The 26,974-nt window shown below is 46.5% G+C and overlaps 1 protein-coding gene across 1 annotated transcript; it reads left to right on the top strand.

The window, feature by feature from the left end:
• Positions 1-18,288: 18,288 nt before the first annotated feature.
• Positions 18,289-24,827, top strand: LOC307246662 (cystine/glutamate transporter-like; the record flags this gene model as incomplete). The annotated part of the gene is made up of 12 exons (XM_080022648.1): positions 18,289-18,529; positions 19,413-19,539; positions 19,683-19,798; positions 19,923-20,048; positions 20,139-20,238; positions 20,328-20,372; positions 20,473-20,596; positions 20,709-20,812; positions 23,932-24,028; positions 24,192-24,341; positions 24,451-24,628; positions 24,763-24,827. The coding sequence occupies 12 exons, from the start codon at positions 18,289-18,291 to the stop codon at positions 24,825-24,827; spliced, it is 1,473 nt and encodes a 490-aa protein (XP_079878774.1).
• Positions 24,828-26,974: the final 2,147 nt, after the last annotated feature.

The following is a 26,974-nucleotide window of genomic DNA, read 5'->3' as shown; positions in this document are numbered from 1 at the left end:
CAAGTTCAAGTGACGTCAGCGAGTTTACGGAGGTTGTAGTAAGTTTCGTGGCTACGCTCGCGGATGAAATCGTTCCCACGGTGAAAGTTCGGATATTTCCAAACCAGAAACCATGGGTTGATAAATCCATCCGCTGCGCTCTGAATGCGCGCACGGCCGCTTACAACGACGGACTTGTATCTGGTAACATGGACAATTACAAAGCGGCGTCGTACAATCTGCGGAGGGCGGTGAGGGACGCCAAACGGACGTACAGAGACACCGTGGAGCTGCAGATGGAGCGGGGGGACAGAAGACGCTTGTGGGAGGGGCTGCGAACAATAACAAACTACAAGAGCAGCTCCTCCCCAGCCACGAGTGTGGACGCCTCCCTGGCCAACCAACTGAACTCCTTTTATGCGCGGTTCGAGTCTGGCAGCAACACCGCTAGCTCGCCGGCTAATTGGAGTTACACCGCTGGGGACGAGCGCGCACTCTCAGTGTCCGTGCACGAGGTCAGGAGGGCTCTGATGCGGGTGAACACCAGGAAAGCTGCGGGCCCAGATGGCATATCTGGGCGAGTACTGAAGACCTGTGCTAACCAGCTAGCTCCGGTGTTCACCACAATATTCAACATCTCCCTGGCTGAATCAGTGGTCCCATCCTGCTTCAAGAGGTCCACCGTCGTTCCTGTCCCGAAGATCGCCTCTCCAACCTGCCTGAATGACTACCGTCCGGTGGCCCTCACCTCGGTGGTCATGAAGTGTTTCGAGAGGCTGATTAAGGATTACATCTGCACCTCCCTCCCCCGCACCTTGGACCCGTTGCAGTTCGCGTACTGGCAGAACAGAGCCACGGATGACGCGGTCTCCCAGGTACTGCACACCACGCTCACGCACCTGGATGGCCAGAAGGGGGCCTATGTGAGAATGCTGTTCATTGATTATAGTTCAGCTTTCAACACCATAGTTCCCACCAGACTGGCTGTCAGGTTGATGGAGCTAGGATTGAATGGTCCGCTGTGCACCTGGATCCTGGACTTCCTCACAGGCCGCCCCCAGGTGGTCAAGGTGGGGAAGTACATGTCAAGCTCCCTCACCCTGAACACAGGATCCCCCCAGGGCTGCGTCCTCAGCCCCCTACTGTACTCCCTGTACACACATGACTGTGTGGCCAGGTCCAGCTCCAACACCATCATCAAGTTTGCTGACGACACCGTGGTCGTGGGCCTGATCACCGACTGCGATGAGAAGGCCTACCACGAGGAGGTGGCTGACCTGTCACTCTGGTGCCAGGACAACAGCCTCCACCTGAACGTCAGCAAAACCAAGGAGCTGATTGTGGACTTTAGGCGTGGATCACAATCGAGGACGCACGCGCCCTTGTGGATTAATGGGACTTCTGTCGATAGGGTGAGCAGCTTCAGATATCTGGGAGTCCACATCACAGAGGACTTAACATGGACTGTTCACACAGACACTCTGGTGAGAAGAGCGAGGCAGCGTCTCTACCACCTCAGGCAGCTGAGGAAATTCCGGGTCTCGGTGAGGATCCTCAAGTCCTTCTACTCTGGAGCAGTGGAGAGCATCCTGACAGGCAACATCACTGCCTGGTTTGGAAACTGTACTGCCCAGGACAGGCGGGCCCTGCAGAGGGTGGTGCGTTCAGCTGAACGTACCACTGGAACTACCCTCCCCCCCTTGCAGGAGTTATACACCAGGAGGTGTAGTAGCAGAGCCCGTAGGATCATGAAGGATCCTCATCACCCCAACAACGGACTGTTTCAGCTGCTGCGGTCAGGCAAGCGCCTCCGCAGTCACGCAGCAAGAACAGAGAGACTGAGACAGAGTTTTTTCCCGCACGCCATCAGAACTGTCAACGCTGACCTCACCAGGGGTCCTAACCGAGCCATGCACTAGGCTCCACTACCTACTGTACTCTATGTAGCATACTGTACCGCATACTGTGTCACTGTTCAGGGTTGTTCGTGATGCCGTATTGCTGCGCCGTACTGTTGTATACTGTGCTGTATTATCCCAAACACTACTCCCTCTATTCACATTCACATGCCACTTTAATTCACATGCCACTTTAAATGCACATATCTGTATATACATAGGCATATTCCTTCTATCTATTCCATTTTATTTCAATTTATTTTTATTGTATTTTATTCTTTATATTTTTATCTTATTCTATAAGTATTCCACTTACTGTATTACGTTTTAGGAGTCAGTTAGTCGGTCTATTAGAAAGGAATTTTCTACTTTTTATTTTATTTTATTTTTATTTTTATTTTATTTTTTTCCTAGGACATATTGTGCGCTATCACCGGGTGCGTTGCATTACATTTCACTGCATATATGTATGGAAGTATGTATATGTATGTGACAAATAAAAATCTTGAATCTTGAATCTTGAAATGCTCAACAAATTCGTCTTTGTGTACCTCGATGACTGATCCTGATCTTCTCCCGATCCCAAGCTGAGCACGTCCACCACGTCCAGACGGTCCTGCAGCGCCTCCTGGAGAACTCACTCTTTGTGAAGGCGGAGAAGTGTGAGTTTCACGTCCCGTCCGTCTCCTTCCTAGGGTACGTCGTAGGGAGGGGGACCATCCAGATGGACTCCACTAAGGTCTCCGCCGTCACCACCTGGCCTGCTCCGGACACCCGCAAACAACTCCAGCGCTTCCTCGGTTTTGCCAACTTCTATCAGAGGCTCATCCGCGGCTACAGCACGGTGGCTGCCCCCCTCACAGCCCTAACTTCCTCCAAGGTGCCGTTTCGGTGGTCCACCGCCGCCAACGACGCCTTCCTGGCCCTGAAGGCACGGTTCACTTCAGCCCCCATTCTGGTATTGCCTGACCCCGAATGGCAGTTCGTGGCTGAAGTGGATGCCTCCGACGTGGGAGTCGGAGCTGTTCTGTCCCAGAGAACCGCCTCCGACCAGAAGCTTCATCCTTGCGCCTTCTTCTCCAGGCGTTTAACGCCAGCCGAGAGGAACTACGACATCGGGAATAGGGAGCTTCTCGCCGTCAAATTGGCCCTGGAGGAGTGGCGACACTGGCTAGACACCCAGACACCCAGCTGCCGTTCCTGGTGTGGACCGACCACAAGAACCTGGAGTATATCCAGTCCGCCAGGAGACTGAACTCCCATCAGGCCCGTTGGGCACTCTTCCTAACAAGGTTCAATTTCTCCCTCTCCTATCGGCCGGGGTCACGCAATATCAAACCTAACGCCCTGTCCCGGCAGCTCCAGGAGGAGGAGGAAGACGCTGCTGACCCTGACACCATTCTACCGTCTTCCCGTCTGGTTGCCACACTCACCTGGGAGGTGGAAGAGAGGGTCAGAGCTGCCGCCCAGGACCAACCTGGACCCAGCGCATGTCCGCCCGACCGTTTGTTAGTCCTGCCTGACCTCCGGTCCGAGGTTCTCCAGTGGGCCCACAACTCCCAACTCACCTGCCACCCGAGGATCCAGCGGACGAAGGAGCTCGTCCAGCGTCGCTTCTGGTGGCCCTGCCTGGGTGGGGACGTCTGAGGTTCATCAATGCCTGCCCCACCTGTAACCAGCACAAACCCTCTCTTCTTGCTCCTGCTGGTCTCCTACACCCACTGCAGGTTCCTCATCGCCCCTGGTCTAACATCTCCGTGGACTTCGTTACTGGTCGGCCACTGTCTAGCGGCAACACTACCATCCTGACCGTGGTGGACCGGTTTAGCAAGATGGCTCACTTCGTGCCTCTACCGAAGCTCCCGTCGGCCAAGGGCACCGCCAGGCTATTATTGTCCCACGTCGTCCGCCTCCATGGCATCCCGGTAGATGTTGTATCCGACCGGGGTCTCCAGTTCGCCTCTGTCTTTTGGAGGGAGTTCTGTGCGCTCCTGGGGGCCACCGTCAGCCTCTCTTCAGGGTACCACCCCCAGTCCAACGGCCAAACAGAGCGGAAGAACCAGGAGATGGAGACGGCCCTTCGCTGCATGACATCACAACACCCGTCGTCCTGGTCCGAGCAGCTTTTGTGGGTGGAATATACCCACAACACCCTGACCAGTTCGGCCACAGGCCTCTCCCCCTTCCAGTGCGCCTACGGCTTCCAACCGCCTCTGTTCCCGGCCCTTGAGAAGGAGGCTTCCTGCCCGTCCGTCCAGGCCTTCATTTCGCCGCTGCCGCAGGACCTGGACCCGGGCCCAGGCTGCCCTCCTCTGAGCCGCTGGCCGCAACGCCTCTGCCGCCAACCGTCGCCGCTCCCAGGCCCCGGAGTACCAGCCGGGCCAGAAGGTCTGGCTCTCCACCTGGGACCTCCCCCTGAAGGTGGACTCTAAGAAGCTGGCTCCTTGGTTCTGGCGATGAGTGGATGGAGGACCGGGTTCTGATGGTTGATGGATCTCAGGTGTGTGGGGAGGTGCAGGAGGTAGGAGTGGCAGAGGAGATGAGCGGCCCCTAGTGGCGTTAGGAGGCTGTGGGCTTGACCGCTATGTCATCAAGTTGTTCTTCACCCCCTGCATGGCTGCTCATCAAACTTGTCAGCATCCTTGGAGTGATTGGCCTTGAATTCCACCTGGTTCCTCTCATCTGACATGTCACGCCAACTGTGCTTTCCCCTGAATTGCAGGGTTTACATGTATTTGCACCGTTACAGATGCTTTCATGTCTCCTTCAGCCTTCATGGTGGTAATCAACTGCTAGGGTGTGACCATGGCCTCCCGACATGGCCTCTCGACCATGGCCTAAAACATTCGTGTTGGAACTCATCATCATTCCTGGGGCCATGGCACTGGCTCGAGGTAGGGGAGGGTGTTCATGAGAAATAAAGAAAATTCTGTAAATTTGTCACACACACCATGCAGGAGAAACTGATAATTTTCAAAATGGTTTTGAGGTTGAGGTTAGGGTTAGGGTTAGGGCCTATCAAGAAAATCTGGATATGTTGCCGCTGGCATTCTATAATGGTTTGTACGCCAATATATGGCGGTTGGTGAGTACTCCGAATGAGTTCAAATTCAATTTTTTTTGTCGTGTCTATATTTATATTGATGGGTTTTCCATCCCGTTTCATATAAATTGTATCACGGAAGTAATCAACCCAAATAGGTATTTCAGATCGTACACAATATCTTAAGCCAGTGTGGTGCTTGAAGTGATCATATTTGACATGTTATATCTGTAGACATGTGCTTGTGGTTTCAGGAACATCCCACTAGCAATCAGCCTCTCCATGGTGATGGTGACAATTCTCTATGTGATGGTTAACATGGACTACTACATCGCGATGACTCCCGCTGAGCTGCTGGTGTCTGATGCTGTGGCTGTGGTCAGTGCCAGTCATTATCCAGCAATATCTGGAAAATGGTTTCATTCTTTTGTCCAATTATAGTTCCTGTCATACGTTGTTTCTGTTTCTGTTCCAGACATTTGCCAACAAAGCACTCCATGCCATGTCATCTGTGATTCCTCTTTAAGTGGCTATGTCCTGCTTGGGGGCAGTGAATGGAGGCTTCTTTGGTGCATCCAGGTAACCTAGCACTGGAGGTGATTCTAAAGGCCCCGTTGAATTCATGTTTCTCAAATCTCTTTGTCATATTTGTCTGAAGGGTACAGATAGGGCTGCAAAGACCGTGGAGACCTGGGAAACCTGCCACAATGCAAACAGACAAAGGCAAGAACAAATAACCCCCAATGACTCTATTTGCAGTGACGTTAGGCAAAGGCAGCTCTGAGGGATAGTGGGTTTGGGAAGCCATCAGGACAAACATATTCATTTCATCGCAGCGCACTGTGTTTGAAGGGGATGGTAGCTGAGGAGGTAGAGCTGGTCGTCTAGTAATCTAAAGGTCGCTGGTTCGATCCCAGGCTCCTCCTGCTAGCATGCTGTGGTGTCCTTGAGCAAGACACTTAACCCCTAATTGCTCCTGATGGCTGCGTCCGTCGGTGTTTGAATAATTGTAAGTCGCTTTGGATAAAAGCGTCTGCTTAATGTAATGTAATGTAATTTAAAGAGCAAATGAGGTATTTCCCAAATGTATCAAGCAGGGCAGGGGACAACACTTAGGTGCGGTGAGGTCAATGGCTTGAGAGGCACTGGCTAGTATCAGAGCAAGATTTACAAACGTATGAACCATATAAAGGATGGTTCTGCGACCATATGTTTCATATCAGCTTTCTATGCATACATTACATTTTATCCAAAGCGACTTACAATTGTTCAAACACCGACGGACGCAGCCATCAGGAGCAATTAGGGGTCAAAGTGTCTTGCTCAAGGACACTACAGCATGCTAGCAGGAGGAGCTTGGGATCAAACCAGCAACCTTTAGATTACTAGACACCCAGCCCCACCTCCTGAGCTACTGTCCCGCTAATGTCCCGCATACAGGTAAGTTATGTATTCGATTCAAGTTTTATAGGCAAATCCGGTTCCACTATTAATACTCATTCAACGTAAATGAAAATATATATTTCCTGGTCTTACCTTTACTTGTGAATGAAGTCCATTCGCCTATCCTTCCGGCAGGGACGGACTGGGACTATAAGATGGCCCTGGACTTTTTTACCCAGACCAGCCAACCACAACCAGCCTGCCGATACCACCACCCCGGCCACATCAACTCACATACAAACCCACCACCCTAACCTTAACCCTTACCCTTGATACCACCACTTATAAGCATAATGGATCGATACTCTGTATCTCTAATACAGAGCTATTTTAAAAGCAAGTAAAAGGTTTGTCGCCAGCAGGCCACAGCAGTGAGGATACCATGATAGATTAAGGCTGTCAGTCTTTCATAAATGTCTATATTTGAAAAGACTGTATAATTTATTATAGTTAAATGGTTAAGCAACAGCAATTAAACAATAAATCATATTTAAATAAACAAACAAACCATAAATAATATAAAAAATGTAACCGCAATTAAATGCTGTGCTATGTGTAATTTATTTCACACTCACACAGTTTCACACACTTATTTGACAGTTCTACCTCAGAGGTTCTATGTTAATACTCATATCTTAGATGTTCTCTTTTGACACTGTAACACTGTCTAAGATTTTGTTCTGTGCTGTAGTCAAAATAAGTTTTGTAATACTTTAATGAGATCTCAGTTTGAAGATCAAGAGAGAGTAAAACAGATTAAATGTCATTAACTTTACATTAGATCATTCAACTACATACCTCCTTTCACATGAAGATTTAAAAATCAAATGTCCCTGATATTCTGTTTGTTTTCCACAGATAGAACAAGGTGAAACTAAGCTTTCTCTCTCTCTCACTCTCTCTCTCTCTCTCTCTCTCTCTCTCTCTATATATATATATATATATATATATATATATATATATATGTACTGTGTGTGTGTGTGTGTGTGTGTGTGTGTGTGTGTGTTTGTGTGTGTATGACCCACCGTGGGTTTTAGGTACATTTCTTACCATTTTTTCTTTTGCCCCCCACATCATTTGGAAGTGGAGAATCAGAGCTTCAAAATATGGTGTCACTTGTGCGAATCAAGCAAATATTTTTAAAGCTATGGCTTGTTAATGATGGTAAGGCAAACTGTGCTTCTGATATAACCCTCAAAGTTTTCCCCACACTTGGATTCCTTCAGCAAGCTCCCAGAATACAAATGGGTGGAGGGCCCACAAAGGCACATGGCTATTTGCCACCTGGACACTTGACATTCTGCTGAATGGAGCAATCTCAGTATTGTTCTTGTGTTTATAGAGAATGTTGAACAGCGTCATCGACACACAAATTCTTTGTTTTTAAAAAGGCTTTTATTGAACAGTAAGAATATGTTTTATAAAATTTGAATTATTTAGAAGTTTAGAAGTGCGGACAACATAACAAAACACTGGTATCTGCACCCTTCTAGAGTAAATGAGTGAACGTAATGTAGTTTATTAATGAATGCACTCATGTACAGTCTGTCAATAATATTAGTCTCTGTATATCAATCTTGGTGTGTCATTAAATGTATAAATGTGCATATGCCAAATACCTTCAAAGTTCTTGGAGTTATTATGTTTGTTCATAATATTGTGTTGTTCATAATCTGCATCACCAATCTCAATAGACTTCTTCACGTCATGAACTTCTTCCCTTGTAACAACAATGTGCGTATCGGTCTCCTCCGGTGGTTCTTGAAAATATTCAGTTTCATCGTCACATTCAGGTAGAAATCCACTGTTTGAAATGTCCTCTCCTAGTCCGGTATAACACCGACATCAGATTCAGCATTGCTGTTGTTCTCTGCATTGCTGTTGGACAATTGACTATCATCGCGGAAAATGTAGACCAGTATGAAATGTTGAAACTGACTTTGATCTATCGCCCTGGTCAGATTAAGGTCCGCGATATGATTTAGAGCTTCCGCCACCCGCTTCTCATAATCCATAACAACATGGAGATGAACGTTTTCACAGACAAGTGAAACCAAAGGCTTCTTGTCTTGCGTGTTATCCATCTGTTTACGGAAGTGACTTCAGCTTTTCTTCATCGCGGGTACGCTACCTACACAATAATGTATCCAGGTGCATATAAAACGCGTAAGATTTAAAGGTTGAACTCTATCAAAACGGTTTCAAATTGTGACTTCACATCACATGGAATATGGAGGGATGATCTTCACCTGCATTTTCGCTTTAAAGGAAACGATCGAATGGCGTTCTCGCTGTTTAGCGTCTCGGTAAGTGAACTGTTTCCCCATGTAATCTAATGGGAATATTTAACACAACGGTTTAACATTTATCATTTATGGGGATGGTAGCTCAGGCGGTAGAGCTGGTGGTCTAGTGATCTAAAGGTTGCTGGTTCGATCCCAGGCTCCTCCTGCTAGCATGCTGTAGTGTCCTTGAGCAAGACACTTAACCCCTAATTGCTCCTGATGGCTGCGTCTGTCGGTGTTTGAACAATTGTAAGTCGCTTTGGATAAAAGCGTCTGCTAAATGACTAAATGTTATCAACTATTTAAAAATCGAACTCTGTTTTGAAAATAGAGATTAAAAAGACTTATTTAACTTATTTATCTTATTTAACTTATTTATTTTTTGAACTTATTTAACAGCTTGTGGTGATTTAAGAAATGTGCAACAATTCGGAAATCACTGCGCGGTGTCACATATGTATGTGTGTATATGGATATGGATGTATATGGATATGTATATGTGTGTGTTCACTTTATTTACATTTTGTATGTATAAATTTTTTACCATTTTGTCTGACATGTATTGCAAGCAAATATAATGGTAGTATAGTGGTGAGCATAGCTGCCTTCCAAGCAGCTGCCTAATTACATTTAGACATTCTATGCCACAAATATAAATTAAAGAGATGAGAAATAGGGTGGGTCCAGGAACCAAGCAGGGGAAAACCAGCTGCTCACGGAGATAATGATGGAGAAACAAAAGAACAGAAGTGAGGCTCCCGCAAAGGTTTAGGGGACAGCTAGGACCTTGTTACTCTATAATGGGTCTACCTGAGAACTCAACTCCACCTTGACTGCTGCTGTTGTTTTTGATAAGGAATCATAATTGGGGTCACAAACAGGATTGGAAAGAAGGGTCCGAAGAACTGCAGAGCGGACCAGACCACACAAACAAGCAAGTGGCCACTCCAATAAAGAGGTACGGGAAGTTCGTTCTATTAGTTAGATGCTTGTGAGATCCGTGCTGACCAACCCTTAAGGCTAAGCAGTGGTCTCTTCAAATTAACTAACCAAAAGTATAGAAATAATAGGCGATTGGGTTACAGGAACAGAACAATCTTTAATCGTCAAACAGCACACCACACTGTGGTGTGCTTGGATGGCGAATGGACTTCACCATCCAAAGCAACACATGCTTTGGATGGTGGCCGGTGAAATGAGGCCTCTGCGTTTAACCCATCCTGGCTTGTCCTTCCTCCGGGGGCACAGCCAGGAGCAATGGGCAGCATTCATGGACACGCCCGGGGATTTGGTGATGAGTGTCCATCTCCTTACTGACGTTAGATGGAGGAAACCCCATGTGAGCACAGGGAGAACATGCAAACTCCACACAGAAAGGCTCCTATTTGGGAGATAACCCGACGGTGCCAACAGCGCCAAACAATAGTGCCAACAGTGCATGCCAAAGCCTGTGGATTCTGCTCTGTGTTAAGAAGGGTCTGAACGGACAGGTCCCTATGATTTTACACTTCAAGAAAGTAAATCTTAAAGGGCTGTACGAATAGGAAAAAATTGAAAGCCTATGATACCGCTCTGTGTTTGGAAACATTGGAGGTCTGCATAGTTAGGGCTCCCACAGTTACCTCTTCAAGATTTTTGAATTTGACGGTCAGCTCAGGTGGGATGAACTTAATCCGGTAGATACCTCTTGGTGTTAAGAAAACGTCAAGGCCTGAACAGAGCAGTCTCCATGGTTTAAGGGAATAAAAAACCTAAATGTCTATATAAATCACATACCACAGTTACCACTTCAAGACTTATGAACTTAAAGGACTGCCCAGGTGGGGCATAAGCAAACTCAGTGTCAGAAACTGCACTTGGCTTGTGCACATGTAATGGCAAAATACTGAACTAACCCGATGCCTGCTTCTAACCTATCTGCTTTACTAACAACAAGAACATTTTGTACTGCAGGTCACAGTTGAAACTGTTGAAACCGCCTTGTGACCAAAGGGGAAGTTGCCTTTCACTTGTCTGACTTATGTACCCCACCAGATGGTCTGGACAGGAAACCAGACTACACCCTCTTCTAAGTAACGGTCCATGTGACGAAGTTGATATAAGCCATCGAGCAAGTTGGTTCGGGGGAGAAGCTCTTTGTTACTCTGTGTGACATGTCAGGTGTTTCCTGCTGATCAATTTTCTATATAATAAACTTAGACTGAGTGACAATATTTGAATTTTCTTTTAACCTGAACTATCTCACCCCAGATATCGAGCATCACCTGAGTTTCTGGAATTTCCATGACAATTCTTTGGCGTCACAAACAACATCTCCTCTTCCAGATATCTGACCCGATCTCCTCTACAGGTTGAACTGTATGGCTGTGGTCTGGGACCAGGGAAGCCTAAAGTCACCCGTGACATCTTCTAAACGGGAGGAGAAGCAGCCACCTGAGTCAAGCCGATCAGACAAATTCTAGGATACGAGATTGACGAACAAACTACTTGTGTAACGGTGAGAGTACAACAATTGAATAATACGTCTGGGACGTATTTAAGGTTTCTGTGTCTGGGACACAGAAACCTTATCCAAGTCAGTCCAAGTTCAACTTCCCCCTGTCAGGGTACTAAATGTAATATTTATGGTAGCAAATTTAATCAATACAGGGAAGCACTGGAAGTGTTAAACGGTAAACGGACAGTATGGGAAATTCTGGGTTGAAATCAAAGGGCCCCTCCGAATGGACGGGTCTGGCAAAAATTATGGTTGATAAACATGGTGGGACAGTGGTATTACAATTTGGTTTCTGGGAAAAGAAATCGTGATTTCCCCGCCGATGGTAGTTTAAGCACAAGACAAATAGACCAGTTGAGGACGAAGCTAGAGGAATATGATAAGGTTAAAGGATGCAAGAGACGCCTTGATTGGAGGATTTTAGGTATGTGGGAGAAAGAATCGATAACAAGGGAGAAGACTTGTGAATAAATGTGCAGAGCAAAATAACCCTGACTCTGGCCAATATCCCAAAGTTGACCCAAGTATGAGATGGACCATGGCCGTTGCCTCAGCCGGCCATAGTACTGATAAGGCCGCCCCCTATGCTCAACACTCTGGTGCTGCATCCACCATTGATGACCACACATAAATTTCGAACAGAAGTAGTCGAAATGGTCCATTTGTATCCTTTATCATGGCTAAATTGTGTTTATTTAGTGGGAAAACATCTAAACTGACAGATTAGATAGATAGATAGATAGATAGATAGATAGATAGATAGATAGATAGAAGGCAGTTTTGTTTGTGAATCTCTCGCCATTCAAATGAATTGGTTTGGATTTTGTTTTGTGTAGCACCAAGCAATTTGAAAAGTCATACTCCGGGACATGATTCAAAAGATTCGTTTTCGTGGCTGTGTCAAGGCAAGTCAAGTCAAGTCACACTTTATTTATAAAGCATATTTCATACCAGGGCAACACAATGCACTTTACAAAGAAATTCAATCAAAAAAAGAAAATAGTTGTCCGCTTGTCATTTCAAAAGAATGCCCATGAATCAACAGCAACAACCAAAGCAGTAGTAAAAACAACAAAAACAACAACAAAAACAGCAACAAACACGACTACAACCGAAGGAGCAACAACAGCAACAGCAGCAACAACAGCACCAGCAGCAGCCACAGAAACAACAACAACAGCAGCAACATCAACATCCGCAGCAACAACAACAAACAAAAACAACAGCAAAAACAACTACAACAGCAGAAACAGCAGCAACAACAACAGCAACAATAGCAGCAGCAACAACAGAAACAACAGCGCAAACAATCTGAAATTCCTAATCCAAAATCAGGTAGAGTTGGGAGACGATTCACCGAAGGAACGCACACATAAAGATGTCACCGGAACAGGAAGTGGTTGCTCTCACCTGAACCTGAAATCTCCTCATCTGTATTGAGTCAACAGTGTGCACCATCTCATCTCAATTCAGTCGCAAGGCTTTAATTAACGTCTGTAAATTACAGGTCAAGTTTTCATTCAAACCTCTGGAGGGAGATCCTTTTGACTCTCTCTCTCTGAAAAACACAGCCTTCTTATGATCCTATCACTGTAATCTCACAACAGAAACAACAACAGCACCAGCAGCAACAGAAGCAACAAGAACGGCAGTGGCAACAACACCAGCAGAAACAACAGAAACAACAATAACAGCAGCAACAACAGCAGCAGCAGCAACAGCAATAATTGCAGCAACAACAGAAACAACAGCAGAAGCAACAGAAGCTACAGCAGCAGCAGCAACCGTGGCAACAGACAGAAACAACAGCAACAACAGAAACAGCAGCAACAGCAGCAGACAACAGAAACAACAATAGAAACAGCAACAGAAAATGTCTGTGCAATCATAAGAACCGTCAATGCAGAAAAAACAGATCTCACATCATACAGAGCACACACACACACAGAAATCCTACAACATAGAAAACACACACACAAAAAAAACAACAAAAGCCACTACAACAGCAGCAACAAAATAAACAACAACAGCAGCAGCAACAGAAACAACAGCAAAAACATTTTACCAGCAACAGAAACAGTAAAAATAACAGCAACAACAACAAATACAACGACAACTGCAGGAGCAGCAACAGCAGCAGCAACAGTAGCAAGAACTAGCTCTAGCCAAGTGCTAGCCAAGCGAAAGTCCACGTTCCAAAATCCCCCAAATATTTCAGGTGAGGGTCAAAGCCAGGAAATGGTAAGGATTTCATAGTGCGGACAATATAAAATCCCTAATCCAAATCAGGTTAAATTGGAAAGAGATTCAACGAAGTAACGCACACACAAAGACGTCACCGGAAATGGAAATGGCAGCTCTCACCAGAAATTGAAATTTCAACAGTTGGCACCATCTCATCTCAATCCAGTTATGGTGCTTTAATTACCGTCCGTAAATTACAGGTCAAGTTTTCATTCAAACCTCGGGAGGGAGATCCTTTTGACTCTCTCTCTCTCTCTGAAAACACAACCTTCTTATGATCCTCTCACTGTAATCTCAAAACAGAAACAACAACAACAACAGCAGGGGGAGCAGAAAGTGGTGGTGAACCTCAGGATGACCGTAGGCCTGCTGTCAGCCACCTCCTTCATCATCAGGACCGTTGTGGGCAGTGGATTCTTCGTTGCCCCCAAGCGGGTTCTGATGCACAGCGACAGTGTGGGCCTCTCCCTGCCGGTGTGGACACTGTGTGGGGTCCTCTCCCTGTTTGGTAAGATCCCTGTTCTGTTTCGGGGTATTTTTATCTGTCACTTTTAGGGAATGTAACATTTGATTCAATGCAGAGGGGCCTCATTGACTCATAGGCGAAAGAAAGATTTGATTTGAAGGTTGATTTTTTTTTTTTTAAACCAACCAAGATTCAAGATTCAAGAGGTTTGTTCGTCACATACATATATATACTTTCATACAAATATGCTGTGAAATGTCAAACGTTTCAGCTTCATTATCATCATCATCAGGTCTCTTGCTCGGCGACAGGGGCGACACCATGCGTAGAGCCAATCAGTTTCACCAATCTTCTCCATTTGGGTCGGTCCAGTGCTAGGGACTCTGCTTCAACAAGTGACAGGTCCATTTGGTGTAGGTCCCTAGTGACGCCATCAATCCATCGGGTGCGGGGGGCACCGCGGGAGCGTTTCCAGCCGGCAGCTTTAGGTTGGAAGTGGAGGATAGCGTGAGTAGGGTGATCCGATGGGAGCCTTTTGACATGGCCATACCAGCGCATCCGATGCTGTGCTGCCAGGTGGGACGCAGGGGGCTGTTGGGTGCGTTCCCGCAGCATGATGTTGGAAACCCTATCTTGCCATTTTATTCCCTCTATTGAGCGCAGTGCTCTGGTGTCAAAGCCATCGATTCTGGCAGCCAGGGTCTTGTTGAGAGGCCAGGTTTCTGCTCCGTAGAGGAGGATGGAGAGGACTGAGGTGTTATAAATCTGCAGTTTGGTCGCTCTTAATATGGAGTGGGTGTCTCCACAGCGGCTTCCAAAGTGTTTTCATGGCACTGGCTGCCAGGGCACGTCTCCGGTTTATTTCTGGTGGAATGTTGCCATCGTTGGTGATGATGGACCCGAGGTAGGTGAAGGAGGTCACAAACTCAACCTCCTCTCCACTGATATGCAGTGGAGGGGGGGCGGCACCTCCAATGTGCATTAATTTTGTTTTGGGCCAGCTGACCTTCAGACACAGTTTGTTGTCTTCCTCTTGGTAGGTTTCCAAGGCTTCTTTTAGCTGGTCAAAAGTTGAGCAGAATAGTGTGGTGTCGTCCGCGTACTCCAGATCTGTGAGGGTGTAACTGCCTAGTTTGACCCCAGGAATATGTGCACATATCTGTTCCATCAGGTGGTCGATGATGCAGTTAAAAAGGTCAGGTGCAGCTACGCATCCCTGCCTCACCCCGCTGTTGATTGGGAACCAGGTAGACTTTGTGCTATTGACACGCACACAGCTTTCAGCATCGCTGTAGAGCTTTTGGAAGAGAGAGGTAATCTTTCTTGGAGCTCCAAGGATGGTGAGGATCTTCCAGAGGGAGGAGTGGTCCACGGTGTCAAAAGCTGCCTTAAGATCAAGAAAGGCAATGTAGAGGTGTCTGTTTTGGCAGAACTCGTGTACCTCCTCAATGATGAGGCGGAGGGCAGAGATCTGGTCCGTTGTGGAGCGGTTTGGCATGAAGCCCGCCTGTTGGGGGCGTCTTTGAGAGAGTGGGGTCGGTTTGGGGTGCGGGGTGATGCAGAAGGTCACTGAAGTGCTCCTTCCAGCGGCTGATGCATTCATCCTCGGAGTTCAATATGATACCCTGTGCATCCTTTACCTGGACTGCCTTCTGTTGGGGGCCTGATTTAACTCACCTCAGGGTTCGATACACTTGGGAGAAGTTGTTATTTTCGGCGGCAGCCTCCAGGCATTTTGCTTCTCCTTGCCAGAATCTCTCCCTGTCTTCTTATATCGCGGTGTTGCATATGCGATTTAGGCGACGGTATTATACCAGTTGGAGATGGAGCGGGTAAACACTGAGGTGATGGTTGGATCCTGGAGATGAGAGGATCTCAGTCGAAGTGGTGCCTGTGATGATGGAACAGCCTTTAACTTCAGTCTCAACTGGGCAACCAATAATCGGTGGTCCGTGTTGCCTAGCTGAGCTCCACGATACACACGGCAGATGGTAACACTGGATTTCCAGCGATTGAAACAGCGGTCAGGGGCGTCCTCGCCCCGGGTTGATGCCCCCTGGGCTGAGTATGAGCCTCCGCGTCCGCGTTAGCTTTGGTCACGTCCGCGTCTGAAGCTTCTGTCTCCTTCTTGTCCTCAGCCTAGTCCCTTAGCCACGGATAGGAGACTTCTTGGTGAAGTTGGAGCATCCATAGGACGTGGTGGGGTCGGCAGGATGGAGTCGTGCTGTGGATGGAGAGGGCGTGGACGTGAGGCTTTCTGGTGGCGCCATCGGGGGTGGCGCGTTCATAGGGAGGGCGGATAATGGGGTACCCAGTCATCCCTTCGTCTCCGATGATCTCCCTGTCAGACTCGGATAGAGAGAAGAGGGGGGAGACACAGGTGTATCAGTGAAAAGCGTCTTTTCCACCATTTTAAACCCCTATTCTTCCCTTTACTGACACTTTCTTTTCCTTTCTCAGACTTTTCTCTTCCTCTGTAATAGCCTCATTCACTTTCCCTAACTGATTCATACTTCATACAACTTCCCCTCACGGGAAAACAGCGGTGTTCGACCCAATCTCCCACACAGGACATACATTTGTCCCCATGCTTCGTTCTCTATTTCATTCATTTTTAGAATCTTGTTCAAAATTACAGGCGGTCCATCAGTATTTTACCATTTTGTTGGAGGAATTCTGGACGTGCAGATCCCGTGGAGACGGCCGGGGTCCAACACAACGGTCCTCCCTTCCTCCAAATAGTCGAGTAAGAGGCAGGACTCTAGTCTGTGATGTCCTGGATGATCAGTCACTGTCTACCGCTGGTCCGACGATCATCCGGGGATCACACTTCTGACACCAAGTTTGTTGTGGATTTTTCTCGAATAAAGGAACTTGAACAAGTTCCAAGCTGATTGTATATTTATGAGAGGCAAAAGTTATGTCTTTGCAAAGAGAGGAGAGGGAACGCAAGTGTCAGGACGCAGCCCGCACTCAATAAACAGGAAGCCACGTGTGATCGTTTTTATAAGGTTGTCTTGTGTATGACCAGCAGGGGGGAGTAGGTCAACGTTCATGTGTTGGGTTCAATATGAGGAGAGGAAACCAACCGTTGCGCGAGCTGTTCAGGCGTTTGTGCTTTCTTAGAAAACAGACATCCGCCTTGGATGTGGTGACTGGTTTCGAAAACAACAAATTGTGCAGCCGTGTCAGCAGTCTTCCACTACTTGCAAGCACGCAGACACACAAGTGGATAAGTAACAGCTGGCATTGATATTTGCCTCTACATGACCATCTCTCTCCGTCCTAGAGGGCGGACGTAGCTGCACTTCAGTGTCGCTTATGTTGTTTTCTCCTCCCTGCCAGGCCTCACGTCCCTCATACACCACCATGTGGAGACGACCCCAGGGGTGAAGGTGCGCTCTCAGCCGTATCGCCTGCCCGAACACAACCTCAAGATCGTGCAGGCGGAATACGAGGCCAATTAGGACATGGCCATAATAGAGGAGTCCACAAGTGACTGGTCTAGTCCCATTGTGCTGGTGAGTAAGCCTGATGGGTCAGCGTGGACTACCAAAGGGGGAACGTGGTGTCCAAGTTCGACACCGACCCGATGCCCCGGGTCGATGAACTTCTCGACCAGTTAGGTACAGCTCGTTTTTTCATGACACTGGATTTAACCAAGGGCTACTGGCAGATTCCCTTGTCGCAGGAGTCCAAGCAAAAATCGTCGTTCTCCACGCCGTTTGGCTTATACCACATTCGCACACTTCCATCCGGGTTGTTCGGTGCCCTAGCCACCTTTCAGAGACTCAGGCTCATCAGGACCCCCCTGTGCATCAGGACCCCCCCCAAGGGGGTCCTGATGCACAGCGGCAGGCAATCCAAAGGACCATGCAGGGGGAACAGAAAGAGGTGGTGCACCTCAGGAGGACCATAGGCATACTGCCTGCCACCTCCTTCATCATCGGCAGCGTGGTGAGTAAGATGATGCACAGCGGCAGCGTGGACCTCTCACTGCCGGTGTGGACACTGTGTGGGGTCCTCTCCCTGTTTGGTAAGGCCACCGATCTGTCCGACAGATCGAAACCCCGTCCGAAATGCCCACTCGCAAGCCTGGTGGGGCCCCCACGGCCACCAACACCCCATGCAAAGGCGAGGCCTGCCCTACTGCAACCGTCCAGACGCCCCATCCAACTGCAAGTCCTGAGCCCCATCCATGTAGCTGAGTGCGCTCAGCGCAGGACACCCGGATGTCATCTATCTGTTGTTCTTCTGTTTATAATATCAGCATAATATAACTGTCTTGGGGTTGTTTGCTAGCATTGTATTTTTCAATATTCAAATATTCCTTCAAGATAAATATTGCAGTGTTAGTCCAAGCAGCATGTTTCAAAAAGCCTGCTCCATCATAGGATCTTGGTCATATTCAACCTTGTTCCTTGTCAACTGCCATGAATACGCTGGAGAGTGAAATGCAGGCATGGAACACAAAGAAAAAGGAGGTGCAGAGGGAACAGAAAGAGGTGGTGCACCTCAGGAGGACCATAGGCATACTGCCTGCCACCTCCTTCATCATCGGCAGCGTGGTGGGCAGCGGGATCTTCATTTCCCCCAAGGGGGTCCTGATGAACAGCGGCAGCGTGGGCCTCTCCCTGCTGGTGTGGATGTTGTGCGGGGTCCTCTCCCTGTTTGGTAAGGCCCCCATTTTGTTTTGGGGGATATTTCCTGTTGCTTTATCATCAATCATTCGATCATCATTTATATCATTTGATTCAATGCAGAGGCGTTCCATATGCTGGCGTCTCACCGACTTATAGGTGAAAGAAAGTCTTTTTGTTTTAAACCAACCAACCTTTCAGCTTTATTATGACTAATCTAAGTCTCATTGTGGTGTGGAGTGGGGATGGGATGGTAGGGATGGTAGGGGGATGGGAGCAGCCACACCTGATCTTGATCTAGGTGATTGGGTCAGGGTGGCTGCATTCCAGATGCTCACTGGTTGGGCTAACGAGTAGCAGGTTTAAACCCCCATCCACACACACACACTCAGGAGAGGAGCCATGTCATGACATGTTCCATCTGCTCCTGGCAAATTCCACCAAACCTCCTCTCTCCAATAAACTAGTGTCCATCGTCTGTGTCTCTGTGCCGGAGGGCCTGAAACGCCACTTGAATGGTGTGTGGGAGGAGGAACTACCACACCCATGTTTGTCCATATTTTGAGTTTGTTTATTTTGTCTTTGATAGGTAAGGGTTAGAGCCGCGCCTTCAGATGCTCCGCTCCCACTTTGATTTGTCTCGTTTTTGCTCCGCCTACCCCACAGAAGGTTCAAGTGGCTACTAGCCTCTCATGACATAACAACAATTCTGAAATGTACATTTCATGAATACAACTCAAATTGCTGGTAGATCTGCCTTGCAGCATGTGCACTGCTTTGTTTGCAATGTTCATTGTTGTGTGCATCCATCCAGAACATTGGTACCTGTGTATACATACATGGACATGTACCTCATTTTTTTACTCACTCCAATGTGGGATTAACCCATTCCTTTCACTGACCTCGTCTCCTCACAGGGGCGCTGTGCTATGCTGAACTGGGCACAACTTTCACAAAGTCCGGGGGCAACTACACCTATCTGCTGGAGACCTTAGGGCCTCTGCCCGCCTTCTTACTCCTGTGGTCCGAGTTCTTATTCATAAGGTTGGGTTGACTTCGATTTTCCTTTTAAATTGGTAATATGTGTATTTCGTAAAGAAAATCCCAAATTTGATCATTTAATTAGATGGCACAACAGCCATTGTTGGTCTTCTACCATTGTTTCATTGGTTCTATTGGTTACCCAGGCCCGGGGTGGCGTCCTATGTGTCCCTGGCCTTCGGTCGCTATGTTGTCGAGCCGTTTTTCACACCCTGCGTGGCTCCCCCGGTGCTCATCAAACTGGTCAGCATCCTTGGTGTGAGTGAGTGGCCTTAACTTCCGCCTGGTTCCTGTCACCTGATATGTCACGTCAAATTGCATTCCCCTGAATTGCACCGTTTACATAAGCATGAAGACACTTTTTGTTTTTCCATTGTCTCCTTCAGCCTTTTTGGTGGCTATCAACTGCTGGAGTGTGACCATGGCCTCTCGGGCTCAGATCATCTTGACCTTTATTAAAACATTTGCCCTGGTCCTCATCATCGTTTCCGGGGCCATGGCACTGGCTCGAGGTGGGGGAGGATGATTATGAATGTTGAATGTAATTCAGTTCATTTGTCACAGATGTGCCATCAGCGCTGTGTGCTGTCTCTTCCCTGCAGGACAATCTGAGAATTTCCAAAATGGTTTTGAGGTTGACACAGCAAAACTGGTTATGTTGCCGCTGGCCTTCTATAATGGTTTATATGCCTATGCCGGTTGGTGAGTACTCTGAATGCGTTCAAGTTAGCTTTTTTGTCCAGTCTATATTTATATTGATGTGCTTTCTATTTATTTATGTATTTTTTCAGGTTTCATCTTAATTGTGTCACGGAAGAAGTAATCAACCCAAATCGGTATTTCAGATCTTACGCAATATCTCAAGGCTATCTCCCTGCTGCTTGAAGCGATCGAAATTGACATGTTACAACTATAGACATGTGCTCTTGGTTTCAGGAACATCCCACTGGCAATCAGCCTCTCCATGGTGACGGTGACAGTGCTCTATGTGATGGTAAACGTGGCCTACTACAGCGTGATGACACCCTTTGAGCTGCTAATGTCCGATGCTGTGGCTGTGGTCAGTGCCAATTAATAACCAGCATCTAATAAAGAAGCAATATTTAGAAAATGGTTTCACTCTTTTGGCAAATTATAGTTCCTGTCATACACCGTCTCTGTTTCTGTTCCAGACATTTGCGAACAAAGCACTCCAGGCCTTGTCACCTGTGATTCCTGTTCTAGTGGCGTTGTCCTGCATTGGGGCAGTGAATGGAGGCTTATTTGGTGCATCCAGGTAACCTAGCACAGAAGGTGATTCTAAAGGTCCTGTTGAATTCATGTTTTTCAAAAGGCTTTGTCATATGAGTTGTCTGAAGGGTACGGCTAGGGCAAAGACTGTGGAGATCTGGGGAACCTGAAGCACTGCGAACAGACCGACGGATGAACCAATAACCCCCAATCACTGTATTTGCAAAGATGTTAGGCAAAGGCAGCTTTGAGGGATAGCGGGTTGAGTAATCCATCAGGACATACACATTAATTTCATCCCAGTGCACTGTGCTCTAGAGGGCCAATGAGGTCTATCCCCACTGTGTCAATCATGGCAGGTGGCCGACAGTGAGGTGCAGTGAGGTCAATGGTTTGGGAGGCACTGGATTTTATCAGAGCCAGATTTACAAACGTATGAACCAGATATAGGATGGTTTGGCGACCGTATGTTTCAAATTTAATTTCAGCTTTCTTTACAACACTTGCACACAGGTAGGTTACATATTTGATTCTTGTTTTATTGGTAAATGCAGTTCCATTATTAATATTTATTCAAAGTAAATGAAAATATATATTGCATGGTCTTACATGTTGAAGAAGTCCATTCGCCAATTCTTCTGGCAGGGACAGCCTTGTGGTCTCTGGACTTTACCCAGACCAACCCACCAGACCCAGTCCGCCAACACTCCACCACCACTGCCCCATCGACACATACAAACACACCAGCCCTTGATACATAAGTTGCTTTCACACATGCACTCCGGAAAATATCTGGATTGTGGTGTTCGGACAGCTGCCCTTTCACAAATGTAGCACACAACCAGAGATTGTCCGTGTCAGACGTGTTCTCACTTTCTGTAAATACTCAGTTTGGATCAGACGAGGGATGGAGCCTGGAGAGAATGTGCAGGAGGCTGGACAAGACGCAATGACACAGCAGAGGTTTAGCACACCCAAGTTGGTGGACGATGCTACCGACTTATCTTTCTTTTCGTTGATGCGCCATGTCTTTGGACATAATATAAACGAAAGAGTGGAAAGGAATATAAAGGAAAGGAGTATGAAGAAGCTATGCGCCGTGCACAAAGATCCGCATAAGGTAGCTGATGCATAATAGAGACATCATCGACATGCGACACGCCCACTTGCTCTCTTTGAATGCTCCAGACAATTATCTGCTCTGTTCACATATACCGCTCAATCGGACATTACACAAACGTTGCACTAAGGTGCTGGCTGTGTTAAGTCTGTGTAATGTATGGTTAAACGATTCAGACATTTGCGTTCATACATACAGCTCCTCCGAGAAATGTCTGGATCATTTCAGGGTTGCAGTGCATGTGTGAAAGCAGCTTTATAATCATAGTGGATGAATACTCTAGACAACTCTGACACCAATACAGAGCTATTTAAAGAGCACCTTGTTGAAAGGTTTGTCATCAGCAGGGCACCACTGTAAGGATACCATGATATCAGGCTGTCAGTGTCTCATGAACCCATCTAGTTTATATTTGAACTCACTGTTTAATTTATTACCGTTAACAGAGTGAACCAACAGCAGTTAATAAATAATATTTAAACAAATGAACTTTTAATAATATCGACAATTGAATCAAATTAAGTACTGTACATTCTTTGGCCAAGGTGTAACGGGTGTGGTTAGGACTCGATTGCAGCACAAAGACAGGCAGGGATATTTGGTAATGTCTTTTATTTGTAGAGCAGACGGAAGACAGGCAGGGGGCAGGCAGGATACGTCGTCGGGGACAGGCAGGTTCGATAACGAGGAGTGCAGACAGAAGACAGACAGGCAGTCAGTCAGTCAGTCAGTCAGGCAGGATACGTGGTCGGAGCGAGGCAGCAGGGAATCAGTCTGGAGAATGCTGGAGGGTCTGGTGCAAGCATCAAAGACAAACTGGCAATGGGTGACTGGTGAGAGAGGCATATATAGGGGTTAGATTACAGATTGGGAACAGCTGTGTGCGCAGGTGAATGGAGTTGGACTAATGGGACAGGTAAGGAGAGGGAGGGGAAGTAGAAGAAGGCGGAAATCATGACACAAGGTACAGACCTATTTATATTAGTGCTACAGTATTACTGGTCCATATATATAGATAATATTTCAAATGAACAAAACATTAAGTACTGTACATATTGTGCTGGGGGTAACGTCTGTATCCTCACTCCAGGGAGGAGGAAGGAGGTTGGGATGGAGATGTGCATGGCATTGATGAGGGGCAAGATAAAAGGAAGAAAAGAGAATATAAACAATGAATTATGGGTTTGCAAGCATTTTTGGGATCACCACACAAACACACATGTACACAAACACGCACACAGTAAAGCGGTACTGTCGACAGCACTATTTAAGACAGCCCAATCAACTAAGAAATAGAGAGACTTGGGAGTAATTACAATTTTAACAACAAAGCAAGTTGTAGAGAAATGTTCTTGTTTTGAAGAAACTCAAAAGAAGTTTTGTCAGCAGCCCACTCTTCAGTGCAACTCCGTCAATCACCATTTCAGTATCCAAGGCCATTAAGATGTTCTTCTCAGTGGCCATCAGCATGAAATCCTCTATGTACTTCTTGGTAGAGAAACTCTGCTCAAAGCTGTGAGCCACCCTGTTGTAAAAAGTTGACACTGTCGAAATTGAACAATCTTTGACTTAAATAGAAAGTGGAAAACTGTTAAACTGAATGTGGGAGCAATTTCTATTGGAAAGGTATTTATTTATTATTATACAATATATTTATTATTTATATATATATAATTCATTCTTTTTAGAAAATCTCTCCTTGTCATATTTCCCCCCTTGCTGCGTGTCGTTGGCCCACTTTAATTATGAGGGCTGATGCATAATCAAAGTGACCAAAAGTCTTTCAAAAATAAGACAGCATCACACATTTATTTTCCACCCAGTACTGCTCACACAGGATTTAACAAGGAGGCGTGATCACAGGGGATCACACATTTTGGTATTCTAACACACACCATCGGAGCCGAGATTTTATACTTAAGATCATTTCAAACCAACTTGAGATTCTCGCCAAACCTGAGGAGTGTCCCATAGTTTGTGCCCTTAATCAATCAAACAAACCAACTACAAATATCACTACAATTATGTAACCATCTACGTTGCAGGATGCTGTTTGTGGGGGCCAGGGATGGACACTGGCCAACACTCTTCTCCATGATCCACATCCGCAGACACACTCCCCTGCCTGCCGTGCTCCTACTGGTGCTGAATGTTTTGCATGCATTTCACACAACAATAAATAAAAAGCATGTGTCAGTGCATTTTCAAAGATCCGTAATGGACGTTTTGCTGTCAATGACATTGCGACTCCACAAATTTGGAATGTGTGGATTTTTCATTACAACTGTGCTGTCTGTTTTTTTAGTATCCGTTGGTGGTGATAATGATAATCACCGGGGAGATCTCCAAGCTCATCAGGTTTGTTTCCTTCCCTCGCTGGTTCTTCATTGCCTTGGCAACCCTGGGGATGCTTATCCACCGTTATCGCTACCCTCTTCACCCCAGGCCCTTCAAGGTAACCAGATTCACCACGTTTGATCTTTCAGCCTTGACCTCTACCTTCTGACCCTGAATCGGTACCGATTTAATTGATTCCTCCTCACTGTTGTTCTTTTTTCTCAAAGGTGCCTCTGGTCATCGCTGTCACCTTCACCATTGTGTGCTTCTTCATCGTGGGGCTGTCTCTGTACTCTGATCCCTGGAACACAGGGCTCAGCTGTGTCCTGACGCTGACAGGCATCCCAGTCTACTACATGACCATCCACCGGTTCCGCCTGCCCACCCGGTGGAGACGTGTCTACAGTAAGTCAAGCAAAATCTGGCCATTAGCGTGGACCATCACATTTCACATTTATTTAACAAATACATGCCACAGTAAGATGGTAATGCGTTGTCCGTTTTCATAAAATAACCCTCACACTCCCCTACCTCCTCAGATTACTGCAGTAAGCAGCGCCAGATCTTTTTTGAGGTAATTCAGCAGGAGGTCCAGACCTACTGAAGACAATACTGACTGGCTGGATGCTTCGAAAAACTCAAACGCATGGGACATTGATGTTTCTTCCCAATAAGAGACAATACTTTAAGTTTACGTTACTTTCAAATAACAGATACAGTAATGGGTGAATGTATTGGCACCCATTACTTTGTGCGTGTGTGTGTCCACCTTGATATATGGGTCTCAATGACCATCAACGATGTTTTCAAAACCTTACATTGCACTGTTATCAAATGGCCTGTAATGAGTGCAGATCTAAATCCCAAAAGACCAGTCCATCTAACATCTGGTTCTTATGACCCTCGGTGTAGGGACCTCATTGAGGGTCATAAGAAGGGTTTGATTGCAGTCATGTCCTCCAAAGGCAGTGCTACCAAATACTAAATGTAGATTTTTTTAAATGTTGTCAATGTCATTTCTGTTGATGTGAAAAAAGATATGTTGAGTTTGGAAGAGAGAAAAAAACATCAACATTTTCAGCCACTGCTGTAAGAAGATGACAGGAGAATATATATATATATATATATATATATATGCTGTTTCCCTTAACAGCCAAAACATGACTTGTGGAACAGGTGACGATGCTGTGAACTTCTTTTGATAAATCCCTCTTGATTTGTTGAGCAAATAATTTGTTGTTTGAAATATCATTTCCTCATGTGATTACACTGATTGCAGGACAAAAAAAAAAGTACCGTAATCATAGCTGAATAAAAGCCCCTATAAAACACCTGGTGACGGGATGGGTGTTGTCATAAATTCCTAGGCTCCTATACAACCGAAGCTGCTTTCACACATGAACTGCAATCCTGATATTATCCAAACATAACCCGGGGAGCTGTATGTGTGAACGCAAGTGTCCGAAACGGTTGGACCTAGGGCTGCCAAAGTCGGAAAGCCATCAGTCGACTTCAGTCATTATTTTCTTTTGTCAGTCAGTGTGCATTACAATAAAAGGATAAAACAAATAGGAGCTTACAGAATTCACAGGGATGACATTTCAATGTGGAATTATAAATAAGAGGAATCATAAATATATCAAACGTGAATCAAACACAGCACTCCGTGCACCCCGATCGCCGTGCTCGGTTCCTCTAAATAAAACAACTAAAAACACTGTGGGGGTGGGCCAGGAGGAGCAGGCCAGGGCTTGTAGACTCATTAAGGTAATTATTCTGCCCCCAACGCAATGAGAGAGGGTGATCGGGGTTCAATCTTCGCCCTCGTCTCCTCATGTGGGTGTGAGAACCAGCCGGAGCAGGGTTCAGCAACCTGCGGCTCCAGAGCCGCATGGAGCTATTTAGCCCCTCTCCAGTGGCTCCCTGTGGCTTTGACAAAAAATTATATCGAAATGAATAACGGTCATTTTTCAACTTTTTAATTTTAAGATATCATTGTTGTAAGCCAAAAGTGTGTAGTCTATACACCGTATTAAATTTTTTTTTTCACATTTCAGTCAACTGAAATGTGCATCAGGGGTTTAAGTTTTCCGAGTTCCAGCTTTGATGGAACGCAGTTGCTTCGTAAGCATACCACAGGCACGTGAAAGGGCGGGGTCCGCACGTGTCGAGCAACCAATCAAAATGGACTATTCGGCCCCCTACTTACGCACATGCGGACATTCCAGCCAATGGGAGAGCAGACAGCTGGGAGTGGATACTGGATAGCAGCAGCACACGCTCTCCAGGAATGCCGTGAGAAGACTGTAGCTCTGATCGAACAGCCATATTTATCCTCATATTTGGAACAATTTTGCTGGCAATACAGTAGCTATGGATTCCAAATCCCAAAAAATTAAAAGTCTCGAAAGAATGGGCTTGATGATGAAACAGTTTAATTCTGCGTGGACAGATTAATTTGATTTCACTGCCAACGATGCTGGCTTACCTGTATGCTTGATGTGAGGCAAGAAATTAGCAAACAACAAAAAATACGATGTTGAAAGACATTTCCAGAACAAGCACACAGCATTTGCTGAAAAGTTCCAAGCTAGAGATGAGCGAAAAAGAACGATCCTGCTCCATCAGTGGATTTTGGTCATATTCAACCTTGTTCCTTGTCAACTGCAGTGAATTCGCCGGAGAGTGAAATGCGGGGAACGAAGGTGAAGGAGGAGCAGAGGGAGAAAAAAGAGGTGGTGCACCTCAGGA

Source organism: Zeus faber (genome assembly GCF_960531495.2).
Source record: "Zeus faber genome assembly, chromosome: 21".
NCBI classification, from domain to species: domain Eukaryota; kingdom Metazoa; phylum Chordata; class Actinopteri; order Zeiformes; family Zeidae; genus Zeus; species Zeus faber.
This window is presented reverse-complemented; position numbering and strand designations above follow the sequence as displayed.